We start from the raw sequence: 14,885 nt of genomic DNA, 5'->3' as shown, positions 1-14,885 counted from the left end.
TGTTATGTTGCTGTTGTTATGCCAGTGTTATGCCAGCGTTGTTTTGTTGTTGTTACGCTGGTGTTATGTTGTTACACCAGTGTTATGTTGTTGTTACACCAGTGTTGTTATGTTGCTGTTGTTATGCCAGCATAACACTGCTGTTATGCTGGTGTTGTTACACCGGTGTTGTTACGTTGCTGTTGTTACATCGGTGTTGTTACATTGTTATGCTGGTGTTGTTACACCGGTGTTGTTACATTGCTGTTGTTACTCTGGTGTTGTTATGTTGTTATGCCAGTGTTAATGTTGCTGTTGTTATGCCAGTGTTACATTGCTGTTATGACGATGGTGTTATGTTGCTGTTGTTACACTGATGTTTTTTGTTTGTTTGTTTTTGTTTTTGAGGCGGAGTCTCGCTCTGTCGCCCAGGCTGGAGTGCAGTGGCACGATCTCAGCTCACTGCAAGCTCTGCCTCCTGGGTTCATGCCATTCTCCTGCCTCAGCCTCCCAAGTAGCTGGGACTACAGGCACCTGCCACCACGCCCAGCTAATTTTTTGTATTTTTTAGTAGAGATGGGGTTTCACCATGTTAGGATGGTCTCGATCTCCTGACCTCGTGATCCGCCTGCCTCGGCCTCCCAAAGTGCTGGGATTATGGGCGTGAGCCACCATGCCCAGCCACACCGGTGTTGTTATGTTGCTGTTGTTACACCAGTGTTGTTATGTTGTTACATCAGTGTTGTTATGTTGTTGTTACACTGGTGTTGTATGGTTACACCATTGTTGTGCCAGTGTTGTGTTGTTGTTACACTGGTATTGTTGTTACAACAACTTGTTGTTACACCAGTGTTATGTTGCTGTTAAGCCAGTGTTGTTATGTTGTTATGCTGGTGTTGTTATATTGTTGTTACGCCAGTGTTGTTACGTTGTTGTTATGCTGGTGTTATGTGGTTGTTACACTAGTATTATGTTGCTGTTATTCCAGTGTTGTTACATTGTCACACCAGTGTTGTTATGTTGCCGTTACAATGGTGTTATAATTGCTGTTATTAAGCTGGTGTTATGTTGTTGTTATGCTGGTGTTGTTACATTGCTCTTAACACCGGTGTTATGTTGCTGTTGTTATACTGGTGTTACATTGTTGTTACACCGGTGTTGTTGTGTTGCTGTTGTTATGGTGGTGTTATGTTCTTATGCTGGTGTTATGTTTTTACACCAGTGTTATGTTGTTGTTACACCAGTGTTGTTACGTTGCTGTTGTTACTCTGCTGTTGTTATGTTGTTACACTGGTGTTGCACTGCTGTTATTCTGATGTTGTTATGTTACGCCGGTGCTGTTGTGTTGCTGTTATTACTCTGGTGTTGTTATGTTGTTGTTACGCTGGTGTTGCTGCACTGCTGTTATGCTGGTGTTGTGTTGTTAGGCTGGTGTTGTTATGTTGCTGTTGTTATGCTGGGTGTGCTGCTCCATGTTCTCCAGGTGTTCTTTTATCATCACAGTTACCCCGTACACCTGACAACTGGACATCTGCGCCTGGGGGTCTTCAGCCTAAACACACCTAAACCCTCCACCAAACCCCTCTGCTTCCGCCTCCCCGTGTCTGTGAGCACCTCCACTGCCCATCCCTCTGCTCAGGACCCACTTCCAGGGCTCATGTTTGGGGCCTCCATTTTGCTCACACCCACCCATCTGTCAGCAGGTCCAGTCAATCCTGACTCTGGGGTGCCTCTCCCTCCCCTCCAGCTCCTGTACTGCCCATTAGTCCAGGCCCTGTCGTCTCTGCTGGGCAGCTGTGCAGCCTCTTCCTTGCCTTCCCTGCGTCTGCACCCATTCTCCCCCCAAGACCAGGGGTTGATCCCCAATATAGGTCAGGTCTCGTCTTCTCCTGCCTCAGATCCTCCAGTGTCCCCCCTACAACTGATCTTAGAAAAAAGTCCAGCCTCTTCGCCTTATCCTGCAAGACCCCTGATCTCTCCAGCCTCACCGCTGTCCCCACTCTTCGCTCACCTCCATCTGGCCCCCAGCACACCAAGTTCCTTCCTGCCTCGGGGCTTTGGCACCTGAGGGTCCCTGCAGCTGAGATGCTTTCTCCCTGGCTTTTTGCGAGGCTGGCTCTTCAGGTCTCGGAGGGGCCTTTTCATTACCCTCTGTCACAACTGCTCTGTAATTTTGTTTACTTCCTTTTCTCTTCTTCCCACTTTCCCTCCCTCCCACTCCCCTGCACATTGCCTGGCACAGGTGTGCGCCCGGTAGTGAGGTGGCACTTGTTAGTCTCATCCAAGGGCAGGATGCAGGAACAAAAGTCAAGTAACTTACCCAAGATCACATGCTAGTAAGCGGCAGTCATACTCTGGGGTGCTGCAGCCCCCGCCATGGTGCCATAGCCCCCACAGTGCCGAGCCTCCTACTGGCAGTGGCCAGGCAGGGCGGGGCGAGGGGCTGGCCAGTATCTACAGAGGCAATCTGGCCTTTGCTGGGAATAGAGCTTTCTTCACGTGGATTTCTGCAGAGGCTCACGGATTTGATGCCTTCTCTTACAGTAGTTCTCATTGACAGAGGTGGCTTCAAGACTTCCTCCCTCCCTTCTCGTGGTGAGGTTGGCTTTGGTGTGCACCATTTTTATAGGCCCTGTGGACTGGGGGAAGAGGATGCAGGATGAATGTGCGGGCTGGGGTTTTGGTGCACCTCGGGGAGATCTGATGTTCTGGCCTCTCTTTACATCCTCCCCACTCCTCCACCTCCCTCCACCAGGCCGCACCGGCTTCTATGAGGAGTACGGTGTCATTCGCGACGTCCTTCAGAACCATCTGACGGAGGTCCTCACCCTCGTGGCCATGGAGCTGCCCCACAATGTCAGCAGTGCGGAGGCTGTGCTGCGGCACAAGCTTCAGGTCTTCCAGGCGCTGCGGGGCCTGCAGAGGGGCAGTGCCATCGTGGGCCAGTACCAGTCTTACAGTGAGCAGGTGCGCAGAGAGCTGCAGAAGCCAGACAGCTTCCACAGCCTGACGCCGACCTTCGCAGGTGGGCCCTGGGGCTGGGCATGGGGCACTGGGCTGCCCACTTCGCCGGGAGCAGCTTTCCAAATGCAGACGCCCTTGGGTGGAGTGGAGGGGACTTGAGGTGGGATTTCCCCCAGGGTGCTCGGAGGCAAGGATGGCATTCCCCTGTCTCCCTGGCCTCCTACCAGCCTAAAGTGGCAGGCCAGCTGGTGGTGCCCTCAGGGCGAAGGACATCCCAATGGCCATGGCCTAGTGTCAGCCCCAGTTCAGTCCCAGATGCTTCCCAAGGGTTTGTCGTGCGAGGCTCAGACAGACCTGGTTCCTGCCTCATAGGGTCTCCCCAGTGAGGCCGCAAGCCTTTTGCCTGGCCACAGCTGGAGACACTTCCAGCGGCCAAGTGCCATGCCAGGGCTGTCCTCTGGGCAGTTCCAGAGACCCAGGGCTTTCTGGGAGAGGCTGGCTCCTCACCAGGTAGCAGCCAGGCAGTAAGAGCCACAGCTGCCTGTTGAGCACGCGCCGTATGCCAGGTGCTTTATAGATGCCTCTCATACAAGCCTCACGCACCAACCACGAGGCAGGGGCCATTAGCCCCGTTTTACAGGTGAGGAAACGTAAGGCTCGGTGAAGTCGTCAAAATGAACCAGGCTTGGAACTTGGGCATGGAATACTGTCAGCCCCTGGCTCTTGCCACCAGGCCTTGCCCCTCCTTGCCAACACCCCACCCACGGGCCTCTGCTTGGTGACTCTCTCCTCACCCCGCACCTCTGACCCTGCGTCGGGTGCATCCTGAATGCTTCACAAACAGGAGGGAAGCACGTTTCTCTGTAGGACCCCCTGACCCCTCAAATACCTAAGAGTCAGGGTCCCCCACCCCACTTGCCCCCACTGTGGGGCGTCCTTTAGAGTCTCCAGGTTGGATGCTCTCAGCCCGGTTCTCCTTTCCTGGGGGACCATAACTCTAAGAGGGACCTCAACAAAGGCAGGTGTCAAAGCCATAGAGATAGCCCCAGAGGCCGGTTTTCAAGCATGGACTGGGAAGAGAAGGTCATGGAAGAGATGCCAGGCGAGGGGTGAGCATGGCAAGGCGAGGGGCTTCCCTGAGGCAGGGGGACGCCCAGAGGAGCCGGCAAGGAGAGGAGAGGGCTGGCCGGAGAGTCCTGGTCTGTGCCAGAGAGTCACCCTCTGCTGTTCCCTCACCCCAGCCGTCCTAGTGCACATTGACAACCTTCGCTGGGAGGGCGTGCCTTTCATCCTGATGTCTGGCAAAGCCTTGGACGAGAGAGTGGGCTACGCTCGGATCTTGTTCAAGAACCAGGCCTGCTGTGTGCAGAGCGAAAAGCACTGGGCCGCGGCGCAGAGCCAGTGCCTGCCCCGGCAGCTCGTCTTCCACATCGGCCATGGCGACCTGGGCAGCCCTGCCGTGCTGGTCAGCAGGAACCTGTTCAGGCCCTCCCTGCCCTCCAGCTGGAAGGAAATGGAGGGACCACCTGGGCTCCGCCTTTTCGGCAGCCCTCTGTCCGATTACTATGCCTACAGCCCTGTGCAGGAGCGGGACGCCCACTCCGTCCTCTTATCCCATATCTTCCATGGCCGGAAGGATTTCTTCATCACCACAGAGAATTTGCTGGCCTCCTGGGACTTCTGGACCCCTCTGCTGGAGAGCCTGGCCCATAAGGCCCCACGCCTCTACCCTGGAGGAGCTGAGAACGGCCGTCTGTTGGACTTTGAGTTCAGTAGCGGCCGGTTGTTCTTTTCCCAGCAGCAGCCGGAGCAGCTGGTGCCAGGGCCAGGGCCGGCCCCAATGCCCAGTGACTTCCAGGTCCTCAGGGCCAAGTACCGAGAGAGCCCGCTGGTCTCCGCCTGGTCCGAGGAGCTGATCTCTAAGCTGGCTAATGACATCGAGGCCACCGCTGTGCGAGCCGTGCGGCGCTTTGGCCAGTTCCACCTGGCGCTGTCGGGGGGCTCGAGCCCCGTGGCCCTGTTCCAGCAGCTGGCCACGGCGCACTATGGCTTCCCCTGGGCCCACACGCACCTGTGGCTGGTTGACGAGCGCTGCGTCCCACTCTCAGACCCGGAGTCCAACTTCCAGGGCCTGCAGGCCCACCTGCTGCAGCACGTCCGGATCCCCTACTACAACATCCACCCCATGCCTGTGCACCTGCAGCAGCGGCTCTGCGCCGAGGAGGACCAGGGCGCCCAGATCTACGCCAGGGAGATCTCAGCCCTGGTGGCCAACAGCAGCTTCGACCTGGTGCTGCTGGGCATGGGTGCCGACGGGCACACAGCCTCCCTCTTCCCACAGTCGCCCACTGGCCTGGACGGCGAGCAGCTGGTCGTGCTGACCACGAGCCCCTCCCAGCCACACCGCCGCATGAGCCTTAGCCTGCCTCTCATCAACCGCGCCAAGAAGGTGGCAGTCCTGGTCATGGGCAGGATGAAGCGTGAGATCACCACGCTGGTGAGCCGGGTGGGCCATGAGCCCAAGAAGTGGCCCATCTCGGGTGTCCTGCCGCACTCTGGCCAGCTGGTGTGGTACATGGATTACGACGCCTTCCTGGGATGAGGGCGCCTGTGCCCCTTGCCCGCTTCACTCCTGTGCTTTCCTTCGCCCGTGTCTTCCCTCCCTTCTCGGCCCCGCCACCTGCCCAGCGTGCCCTGGCTCTCCAGAACCTTCTATCCCACAGTCAGGCCCCAGAGAGGGCAGGACAAGCCTTGTCCCGATGCCTTTGACCGGCAGCTCTGTGTATTGGTAGATAGATGCAGAAACAAGGAAGAAATGGAGTCTGCTCCTGAGAAGCTTCAAATCCAGGCCAGGAGAGAAGTCTTAAGACCTCCAGCAGTTACACATTCATATCAACCAGCACAACACGGGATGGCGCCCAAACTCCGGCGTTCACAAGAGGAGACGTGACGTGGTGGGCTGAGGTTAATCAGGGAAGGTTTCCTGGGGGAGGTGATCCTTGAACTGGCTCCCGGGGAACATTCAGAGCATGATTGGTAGACAGAAGCGTGCAGAGGCGCCCAGGGGAGTACATTGCCCCGTGCAAAGCAGGGGCATTGGGGACTGTCTTGAGAACCTGAGGAGGTCAAGCCCCTCCTTCCCCAGCTGCCCCTCCTTCTAGAACCTCTGCACATCTAGCCTCTGGCCCTCCTCTTCACTGCCTCCACCTGCTCCGGCTTGCCATCCCTGTCTCCTCCATCCTGGCTGTGCAGTAGGAATTCCAGGCTCCTCCCTGTGTCTTTGCTGTTCTTCAGACTCCATTTATAGAGAATGAGGGCTGATAACAGGAATACAGCGGTAAAGACTAGACTGTGGAAAGGGTTCCAGAAATCTTTTTTTCTTTTTTAATTAAAAAAAATATTTGCAGAGATGAGCTCTTGCTATGTTGCCCAGGCTGGTCTCAAACTCCTGGGCTCAAGCGATCCTCCCATCTCAGCCTCCCAGAGTGCTGGGATTACAGGTGTGAGCTACTGCGCCCAGCCCCAGAAATCTCAGTGCTGTTTGGAGCTCCATTTCTCATTTGATGACTTGCTCTGCGTGGGGAGGTGGGGTCTCATTCCCCCAGCTTCCTCAGGGAGGACCCCTGCCCTCCGCTGCTCCTCTGTCCTGCTAGCCTTCCTCCAGGAAGCACACTGGGTGCAGATAATCAGGCCATTCCAGAGAGCCCCAATTTAAGAGGGTCATTTCCATCTCAGGGGACTCCCGCATGGGTGTTTCCGCTCTCAGTAGCCCCTCTTGTTTTACCAGGAAAGATCCAGTTAAATCACCCACTGAGGTGACAGCTCATTAGCGGGGAGAGAGATGGAGCATCGAGTGACGCTGGGCCATCCAGGCGGCTCTGCTCCCACCAGACAGGAGCTAGGCCTCACTGGCAGGGGGGCTGCCCACAGCCTTTTCAGGGGCTCGCTTGGCGGGTGACAGGGCCGCAGCCAGGCCTTCTCTCCCTGCCCCTTGGTGACCCCGTGGCTTCCTGTCTGCTGGCCTCTCCTGCTACTTATCACTTCACCACGAACTCTCTGCCTGAGACTGGGGAAGTAAGCGGGTATCTTCTCAGTGAGCATAGGTTGGGGACTGTGATCTTGAGAAGCCATGGGCCAGCAATACCTGCTTTTCTGAAACCCCCAAGGAGGGCTCTGACATTCTTTTTAAAAACACCACAAAGCAAAATTCCCAGGACACGTGTAGTTTTGTTTGTTCAACATCCCACAACTTAAGGCTGGGAGATGGAATTCTTGGTTAAGGTCGATTTTTTCTGTCTGGCTTCTCCCGCACCTTCCACTTGCTCTCTGGATCAGGCAGATATAAACTTTCTAGCGCATTTTGAGAGAGGGCTTTCTTGGGTGAGGGAGCATGGCGAAGTTGGTTTCTCTCTGGACTGTTTACACTTCAAGGCGGTGGATTTAAAGGAATCCTGGCTTTCATTTTCAATGCCAGTCTGAGACATGTTCCCAAGCCGGGGCTCTTGTTCACACTACTTACTCTGGCCACCAACGACAACCCAGGCCAGACAGAGCATCTCTTTTTTTTTTTTTTTTTTTTTTTGAGACAGAGTCTCTGTCGCCCAGGCTGGAGCCCAGTGGCGAGATCTTGGCTCACTACAACCTCCGCCTCCCGGGTTCAGGCAATTCTCGTGCCTAAGCCTCCCGAGTAGCTGCGACTACAGGCGCCGGCCACCATGCCTGTCTAATTTTTGTGTTTTAGTAGAGGCAGGGTTTCACCATGTTGCCCAGGTTGGTCTCGAACTCCTGAGCTCAGGCAGTCTACCCACCTCAGCCTCCCAAAGTGCCGGGATTACAGGCGTGAGCCACCGCGCCCAGCCAGAACATCTGTTTTTATACCCAGAGAGCGCCCCTCGTTAGGACACAACCACGGTGCCCAGAGCCGGGAAGCCGCCCTCCTGGCGCCCAGCATCTGAGCTTCTACACGTGATGGGCGGGCTCAGGAGAGGACAGGGAGTCGTGGTGGAAGTTCCACAGCTGGCCGCGTGGGGGGGCCCTTGCACTGCACTGCCGCCTCCTGACTGCCCCGATCCCCGCAGCTCCTGTGCCGGATTTCATTTCCCTCCTCTCTCCCAGGGTACCTGGCCCCAGCACTCTCCCATCTGTTCTTGAGGAACCGACTCCTCTTCAGTTGCAACACCAGAGAGAAAGGGGCCTCCACATGCCCAAGTACCCCTGCAGGATGAAGGGGAGGCCGGCCCTTGATGTGCCATTTCTGAATAATAGTCACTGCCGCCGAGTCTAGGATGTCCTGTTCTAACTCAGCCCTGCCTCGGATGCACCACCGATCTGTGCAGAGTGGGTGTGAGAGTGTGGGTGAGGGTCGAAATGCCAAAGGTCTACTTTCCAGAATCAAGTGCCTTCTGCAAATCACGTTGGAAAAGTCCAAACCTGGAGATGTCCCTGTGCCTCCGCCCCTACCCACCCCCTTTCCTTCAGCTGTGTTAGGAAGAAGTTTTCAGAACCCTTCTAGGCTGGTGGCTTTCAAACTTCAGACCATGATCTTCAGCAAGAAACGTGCCTTCCATCATAAATCAGTCCATTTGTTTACAACTGTGTTCCAAGCAGGTTTCATAAAGAAATTCTTACCCTTAGAACCTCGGATATCCTCTATGTTTTAGTTTTCATTTTTTTAAAATGCTTCTTAAAATTCACTAAATTGGGCTAGGTGTGGGTCATGCCTGTAATCCCAGCACTATGGGAGGCTGAGGTGAGAGGATCACTTGAGCCCAGAAGGTTGAAACCAGCCTGGGCAACATAGTGAGACCCCATCTCTACAAAAAGTTTTAAAACCAGGTATGGTGGTGCCCTCCTGTGGTCCCAGCTACTCGGGAGTCTGAGGTGGGAGGATCACCTGAGCCCAGGAGACTGAGGCTGCAGTAAGGTGTGATTGCACTATTGCTCTCTAGCCTGGAAAACAGAGTGAGACCCTGTCTCAAAAAAAAAAAAAAAAAGGAAAGAGTGATGACAACAGCCCAGGGAGCAGCCCCGCTCAGAACCCAAGTCCCAAGTTCCAGCGCTGTGTTCCCAGGCAGGCTGTTTGCCTCTTCCTGGTCTGGAAGCCCTTGGGTCCTATGGTGGCGGCAGCTCCCACAGTCCAGGTTCCCTGGTGGGGACCAATGATTCCATCCGCATGGAAGCCCACGTGTGCACTTAGGGGCCCATAAATGGCAGAAGGGCCCCTCCTTTGGGAGACCATGTCAGTCAGCATCTCTAGGGCAAGCGTGATTGCCATTTGTAGAGGGGAAGGAATCAAGGGACTTTAAGCTAGATCAAAATCTGGGGACAAATTCTCCTGCTAACTGCAAGTTAAAATAGGCCCTTTTTACTGAATTTCCTTGTTTGTTTCTCTGAAGACAATGCTTTAGCCCTACTCTTGGGCCCCCAAGTTAGCAGAGTAATCAAAGCTTCCTACCGTTTGGCCTACTATTCCAGACTAGTCCCTCGAGGGGTTCCATTCCAAAATATGCAGAGCTCAGGCTCCCAATTCCGGGCCTGTCTGCTTTGCTTGTGTTTCTCCTGTCTCTGTTCTCCCGGAGGGCCCAGGTGGAACTCACGACAGGGAGGGAGACGCTTCCCACAAACCTGCAGGGCTATTTCCCAGAATTTGGTTTTCAAGTACAAAACTTTTTGTCCTGTAAGATATATGCAGCCTCACAGAAGCAGCCTCTGCCTCCACTTTACCAGCTACGTTTTTATCTTAAGCACATGGGGCTCCCTTAGAACTTACTCCACTGATTTAAAAAAAAAAAAAACTGCCTGGCAGCATCTCAGTGTCAGAGTGAGCACGGCACAGGAAAGGCCCGTGGTGACGAGGGTGAGGTGGCCACAGTGACCGGACGACAAATGAGACTCTGCAAATGAGACTCCAGAGGGTGAAGATCTGCGGTCTCCAGACGTCATAGGCCATGTGACCCACTAGGGGCCGCTTACCCCTGGCCGTCCGCTGGCTGAACTGAACGCATTCCCTCTCTCCGCAACTCTCCCGTGAGGCTGCACTAGCACTGGAAGCGGCACTGTTTGCATTGTACATAGGAAGGAAGGAAGTTCTTCCAGCCTCACCAGCACCTGGCAGCGAATCAGAGCCTGTGAGGGCATCCGAAGCAGTGATGCAGTGTCAACCTCCCAGCTGGTGCCACTCTGCCCTCGGGGGCTCCAAGCATTGTAACTCAGTCATGGGAGCTGCCTCTTTGGAAGTGCAGATTTATTCCTGTAATAATCCTGCCTGCTTTTACCTCTCGTCCACTGACCAGCAAGTGTGAGTCGCGGTGTCAGTCGGCACAGTCCAGTGTCCATCTGCATTTGCTCATGCAGAGGGGGTGAGTTGGGCACTCCCTGTTGTTGGTTTTCCTTCTGCAGCGCACTGGGCAGTCTCCCTATAAAACAAAAACCCCACCTTCTGTGCCTTCTGCTTTAGAGCAGAGCTCCCCCTCCCATTTCCTCAGTCTTCCCTGCAGAATCTGTCCACCGGGGAAGGCAGCAGGAACCCTGGGCAGCGGGTGTTCTGGGAAGGCTAGTGACAGCAGATGTCATCCAGGAACAGCCACACACGGTTCTCCAGGCCGCCGTCAGCAGCTCGAGGTGGGGTATGAGTGAGAAGCTGAGGATCTCGCAGCTTGTTGCTGAGCAAGGTGCAACCGGGCTCATGCTGTCATCAGCACAAGACGGGATGGCAAGGGCTTTCAGACGCATTTCTGAGAGTCCAGCAAGCCAGGGGGAAGATGATCCCTTTGCCGAAGTGTTCCCTCTAGCCAACTTTTGGGAGCGCTTCTGTTTGCAAAGCTTTGGGGATGTGCCTGTCTCTGTGTGACCCACGAACGGGAAGGGAGAGCACTGGAGTAATGACACTTCTGCTGCTGCTTTGATTCTCAAGGTTGATCTTTAAAACCCTCGCCTTGCTGACAGGTGCTTTAAAGGCAGTCTGCATCTTTTCTTCCCTTGGTGTGGGAGAGGTAAACACTTTAATTTGCTGAAAGCTGTATGGAGTATATTTGAACAGCTAGTAGTTAGCTTTGAAAGTGGAAGTGTGAACAGACACTACCTGTGTCACTTTGGGTCCTTCACTTTACCCCCACAGAAGTCTAGAGGCGTCTGTTATAAAGCGTTACGGGGCGCCTGCATGCAGGAGGAAGGACATGTATTCGCTGGAAATCATCAGGAACCCAGCTTGCCTCCATCTCTCTGAGATGTGCTGGGTACAGCCTGCCCCTCCTAGTTCTGTCCACCGGGAAGAGCCGGCTGGTGGCAGATCCCCAGGGGCAGAGCCCCTGCTGGATCCTGGGAGCTCATCTTTACCTGTGCTGGAGTGGGAACTGTGATTCCAGCCGGGCAGGTCAGAGTAGAGCAGTGCTAAGAGGCTGTTGCAGGAGAACTAGACGGGCGGGGCCTGCTGCATCTGGATCATGTTTCTGTGCTCTGCCCAGTGCTAGGGACTCAGGGTCTGGGCTTCTGCCAGGTGAGGAGCAGAGAGACTTCCCTTGGGTGGAGAGGTGTGGGCATGAGAGCCACCCACTGCCAAGCAGCAAGAATGTTCGTGCTTTTTTCCAGAGAGGGGAACCCCACTGGTTTTTGTGGAAACAATGGAAACTTACAGATGCCTGCCTGGGATGATGAGGCACATTCAGAACAAATGCTTTTTTTTTTTTTTTTTTTTTTTGAGACAGAGTCTCGCTCTGACGCCCAGGCTGGAGTGCAGTGGCGCGATCTCGGCTCACTGCAAACTTTGCCTCCCAGGTTCAAGTGATTCTCCTACCTCAGCCTCCCGAGTAGCTGGGATTACACCACCATGCCCAGCAAATTTTTGTGTTTTTAGTAGAGACAGAGTTTCACCATGTTGGCCAGGCTGGTCTCGAACTCCTGACCTCAGGTGATCCATCCGCCTCGGCCTCCCAAAGTGCTGGGATTACAGGCGGGAGCCACCATGCCTGGCCAGAACAAATGCCTTTTTAAACCTTTTAAGAACATTTTTTAAATGTCTTTTTCTATGTCAAATGTAACGTTTATTTTTTTAAACAATAAAATTGATTTGCCAAAATCCGGGCTTTAATTCTTTATTTGGGGCATGAGATGTAGGGGTTTGTGGGCCCCAGCGTCATGCTGTGTGTGTTCTTGGAGGAGGGGAGGGCTGCCGTGAGTGAGGGACCTGAACCGAGGACAGCCGCGTGCCCGTTGCGAGTGTAAGTGTGTCTGACTGAGCAAGCCAGTGCATTCCGTTTGCAAGAGGGTCTGTGGGCCTCATGGGAGAGAGCGCGGTGGGCAGGATGATCGTATTTCATAGACTCCCAAGCAGTCTAGGAAGAGTCCCCCAACCTTCCCGGCAGCCCACTGGAGGGGAAGGAGCTCACCCCTGAGTGGGAGATATCAGGAGGGGAGGGTCTTTGAGGACACCAGAGCCTGATGCCTTCATTTGTCTTCTCTCCTGTCCCCTGCCTGAGTCCTACCTCCAAGCTGTGTCACACTCCCAGGAATGTAAGTGTTTTGGGGAAGTCAAATAGGATTTCAGGACCACTTGAGGTACAGGAGTTAGAGATTTGCAGGTTGTCACCAACAGCATGCAGGACCCACACAGGCTTGGTGACATCACAAGGTGGCGAAAGGAGCAGCGCACACATTCGAAATAGGTGAGCTCTGGGCAGGGACCCCATGGCAGAGGGGACAGAGACGGGTGAGACATGCCCAGAGCCTGCAAGGGAAGATGTCACGAAGGCCAGAAACCAGAGCTGCAGTGACCGTCCCCGCCTGTCCCTCAGATGGGAGGCGCGCGGGGGATCTGCTGCTTCCCAGGGGGTAGCCCAGGGTGTCCCCTCCCTGCTTCTCTGTGGTGATGGCTGCTGGTTCCGCAGTCCTCACAGAAACATGGCGGGGCAGGACTGTGGGACCCAGCCAGCGTCTGTGAGGGCCGCACTGGAGGGTCACCTGGTGTCCAGCCCCCGTTTGGGGACCCTCCCATACATGTGTTCTGGGGAGTTCCGATGGCAGGCATGGGGCGTGTGACCCAGTGCTAGCCGATCAGGACATCCAATGCCCACAGCCGCAGCAATGGGATCTGGGAGGGCTCAGGGCCCAAACTGGTCAAATCAGAGTGACCCCGAGGACTCAGGCTGAAGCGGCACCATTTCTCTGGATTCAGGCCTTGGTGAGCTGCAGCAGCCATCTCAGCACCACGGAGGCCTAAGGACAAGGCTGGCATGGAGGAGAGGAGAGCCCCAGGATCCCACTTCGGGGGCTGTCTCTGGGACCTGATTCCAGTCTCCTGAAGTCAGCCTGCGGGCCTCGTTTCTGGGTGCCTAAACTACCTTGTAGCAGCAGAACTTAATAGATACTGGAGCTAGTAGCTTTGTTACGTATTTCCGGAAGCCCAGCAGAAACCCCACACTGACCTAAGTAAGAAGGTGATTCTCATGAACCAAGAGGACAGATCCTTCTGTTTGGGGTCAGGGTTTCAGCAGTCCAGTGTGGCAACACCAGTTGGGTGGCCCCTGCTGTGCAGCATCAGTTTCTTCTTGCTTAATTGGAACTGTTTTCCTGATAGACCATAGTTTTGGAGATGCAGGGACAGATGGAAGGGCAGGAGGGGAAGAGTTGCGCAAATCATAAAAGAAGCCGTGGTGAAGACAAGCTCAGGAGCTGCCAGCCGGAGTCCACCTTCTCCAGGGTCTCTTACAAGCTCTTTACAGACAGCCAGAGCCCGGGTGGGGTCAGCCAGCTGCCCCTCGCCACCCAGCTCCACCCACGCCCTCTATTACCCCCATCTTCCCACTCACCTGTCGGGCTGAGGACCACGAAGGCAGAGACTCCACACATTCTGCTCCTTTTCGTGTTTCTGGCACTTTACACGCCGCCCTGCAGTGAATGTGTGAGTGAATGAATGAGTGAATGGCAATAATGAAAGAGAGTGGTCAGCAAGGCGGCTGGAGGGGTGGAGGCCTGAGCGGGTGTGGGGCCAGCGGTGAGCCTGGCATGTGTCATCCTCTCTAGGGGAGGGAGGGTCTAAGCACATGGGTCTCCTGTGCCCAGAGTGGGCCAGGGCCTAGGGGTGCAATGGATGTGGTCCAGCCATGGCAGGCCACCACGCTTGTTGGCACCGTGGGATAGGAGGGCCACGCAGAAGCAGGGCAAGGTCTGACCCCCACTCCTGACAGCTCCCACTGGCTGCTGATGGAGAGCAAAGCCAGGGTCAGCGCCCACTGCTGGACGCTGCAGCAGGGATGGCAGCCAGGGGGGCCCCCAACAGCTTAGGGCTGCTCTGCCCCCCTGGAGAGGTCTCACTACAGCCCTTTCCTTTCCCCCGTCCCCACTCACTGGCTGCGGAAACCCAGCCTCATGAGTTCTGTTTGTCTGAAGAAGTATCGTTGGGAGGAAAAATTATCAAACTAAGCTCATGCTATCAGTCAGGCCCTCCTCCTACTCCGTATGTCTTTATTTTTTTACTGAAAAAAATAAAATACAGTAAGCACTCGGATGAGAATATTAATCCATGGAGATTGCCCCCTTCAGCATTCACTGTATGAGGCCCTTTTATATTTGCTTTTTTAAAAGAAAAAAAAAAATATATTTTTTTTGATGGCAAAAACCTGGACACACATATTTTTGTAAAAATCACACATGCTTGTTACAAATGCATTGAAACAGTGCAGAACAGTACACAAATGTGTGTAAAGAAAATCACTGTCGTCCAGCCCTCCAGAAACGAACAACAGTAACAACGGGTGCACATCCTTCAAGACACGGATGCAAATAGAAGATTCAAAATATTTCGTAAAAATGGGATCCTCCTCTTGATGCTAATTTTAATCTTAATACTTAATAAATAATAGTGCATTAATAATTTTACTAGAAACTGAAGGAATTTCATTCCATTCAGAAATATATTTTGTCACACAATCAATATCATTTCCCAAAAG

The 14,885-nt window shown here is 54.3% G+C and overlaps 1 protein-coding gene across 1 annotated transcript in view; it reads left to right on the top strand.

Moving 5' to 3' along the window:
• The window catches only part of H6PD (hexose-6-phosphate dehydrogenase/glucose 1-dehydrogenase), a 35,682-nt gene extending 23,666 nt beyond the window's left edge, over nucleotides 1–12,016 (top strand). Inside the window, exons 4-5 of the mRNA XM_034954797.3 lie at nucleotides 2,735–3,004; nucleotides 4,185–12,016. Coding sequence (XP_034810688.1) covers nucleotides 2,735–3,004; nucleotides 4,185–5,545 — 1,631 coding nt within the window. The 3' untranslated portion in view covers nucleotides 5,546–12,016. The remainder of the gene's footprint in view (nucleotides 1–2,734; nucleotides 3,005–4,184) is intronic.
• Nucleotides 12,017–14,885: the final 2,869 nt, after the last annotated feature.

Source organism: Pan paniscus, chromosome 1 (assembly GCF_029289425.2).
Source record: "Pan paniscus chromosome 1, NHGRI_mPanPan1-v2.0_pri, whole genome shotgun sequence".
NCBI lineage: Eukaryota > Metazoa > Chordata > Mammalia > Primates > Hominidae > Pan > Pan paniscus.
Note: the sequence above shows the minus strand (reverse complement) of the source record. Positions and strands in the feature narration are given on the sequence as shown.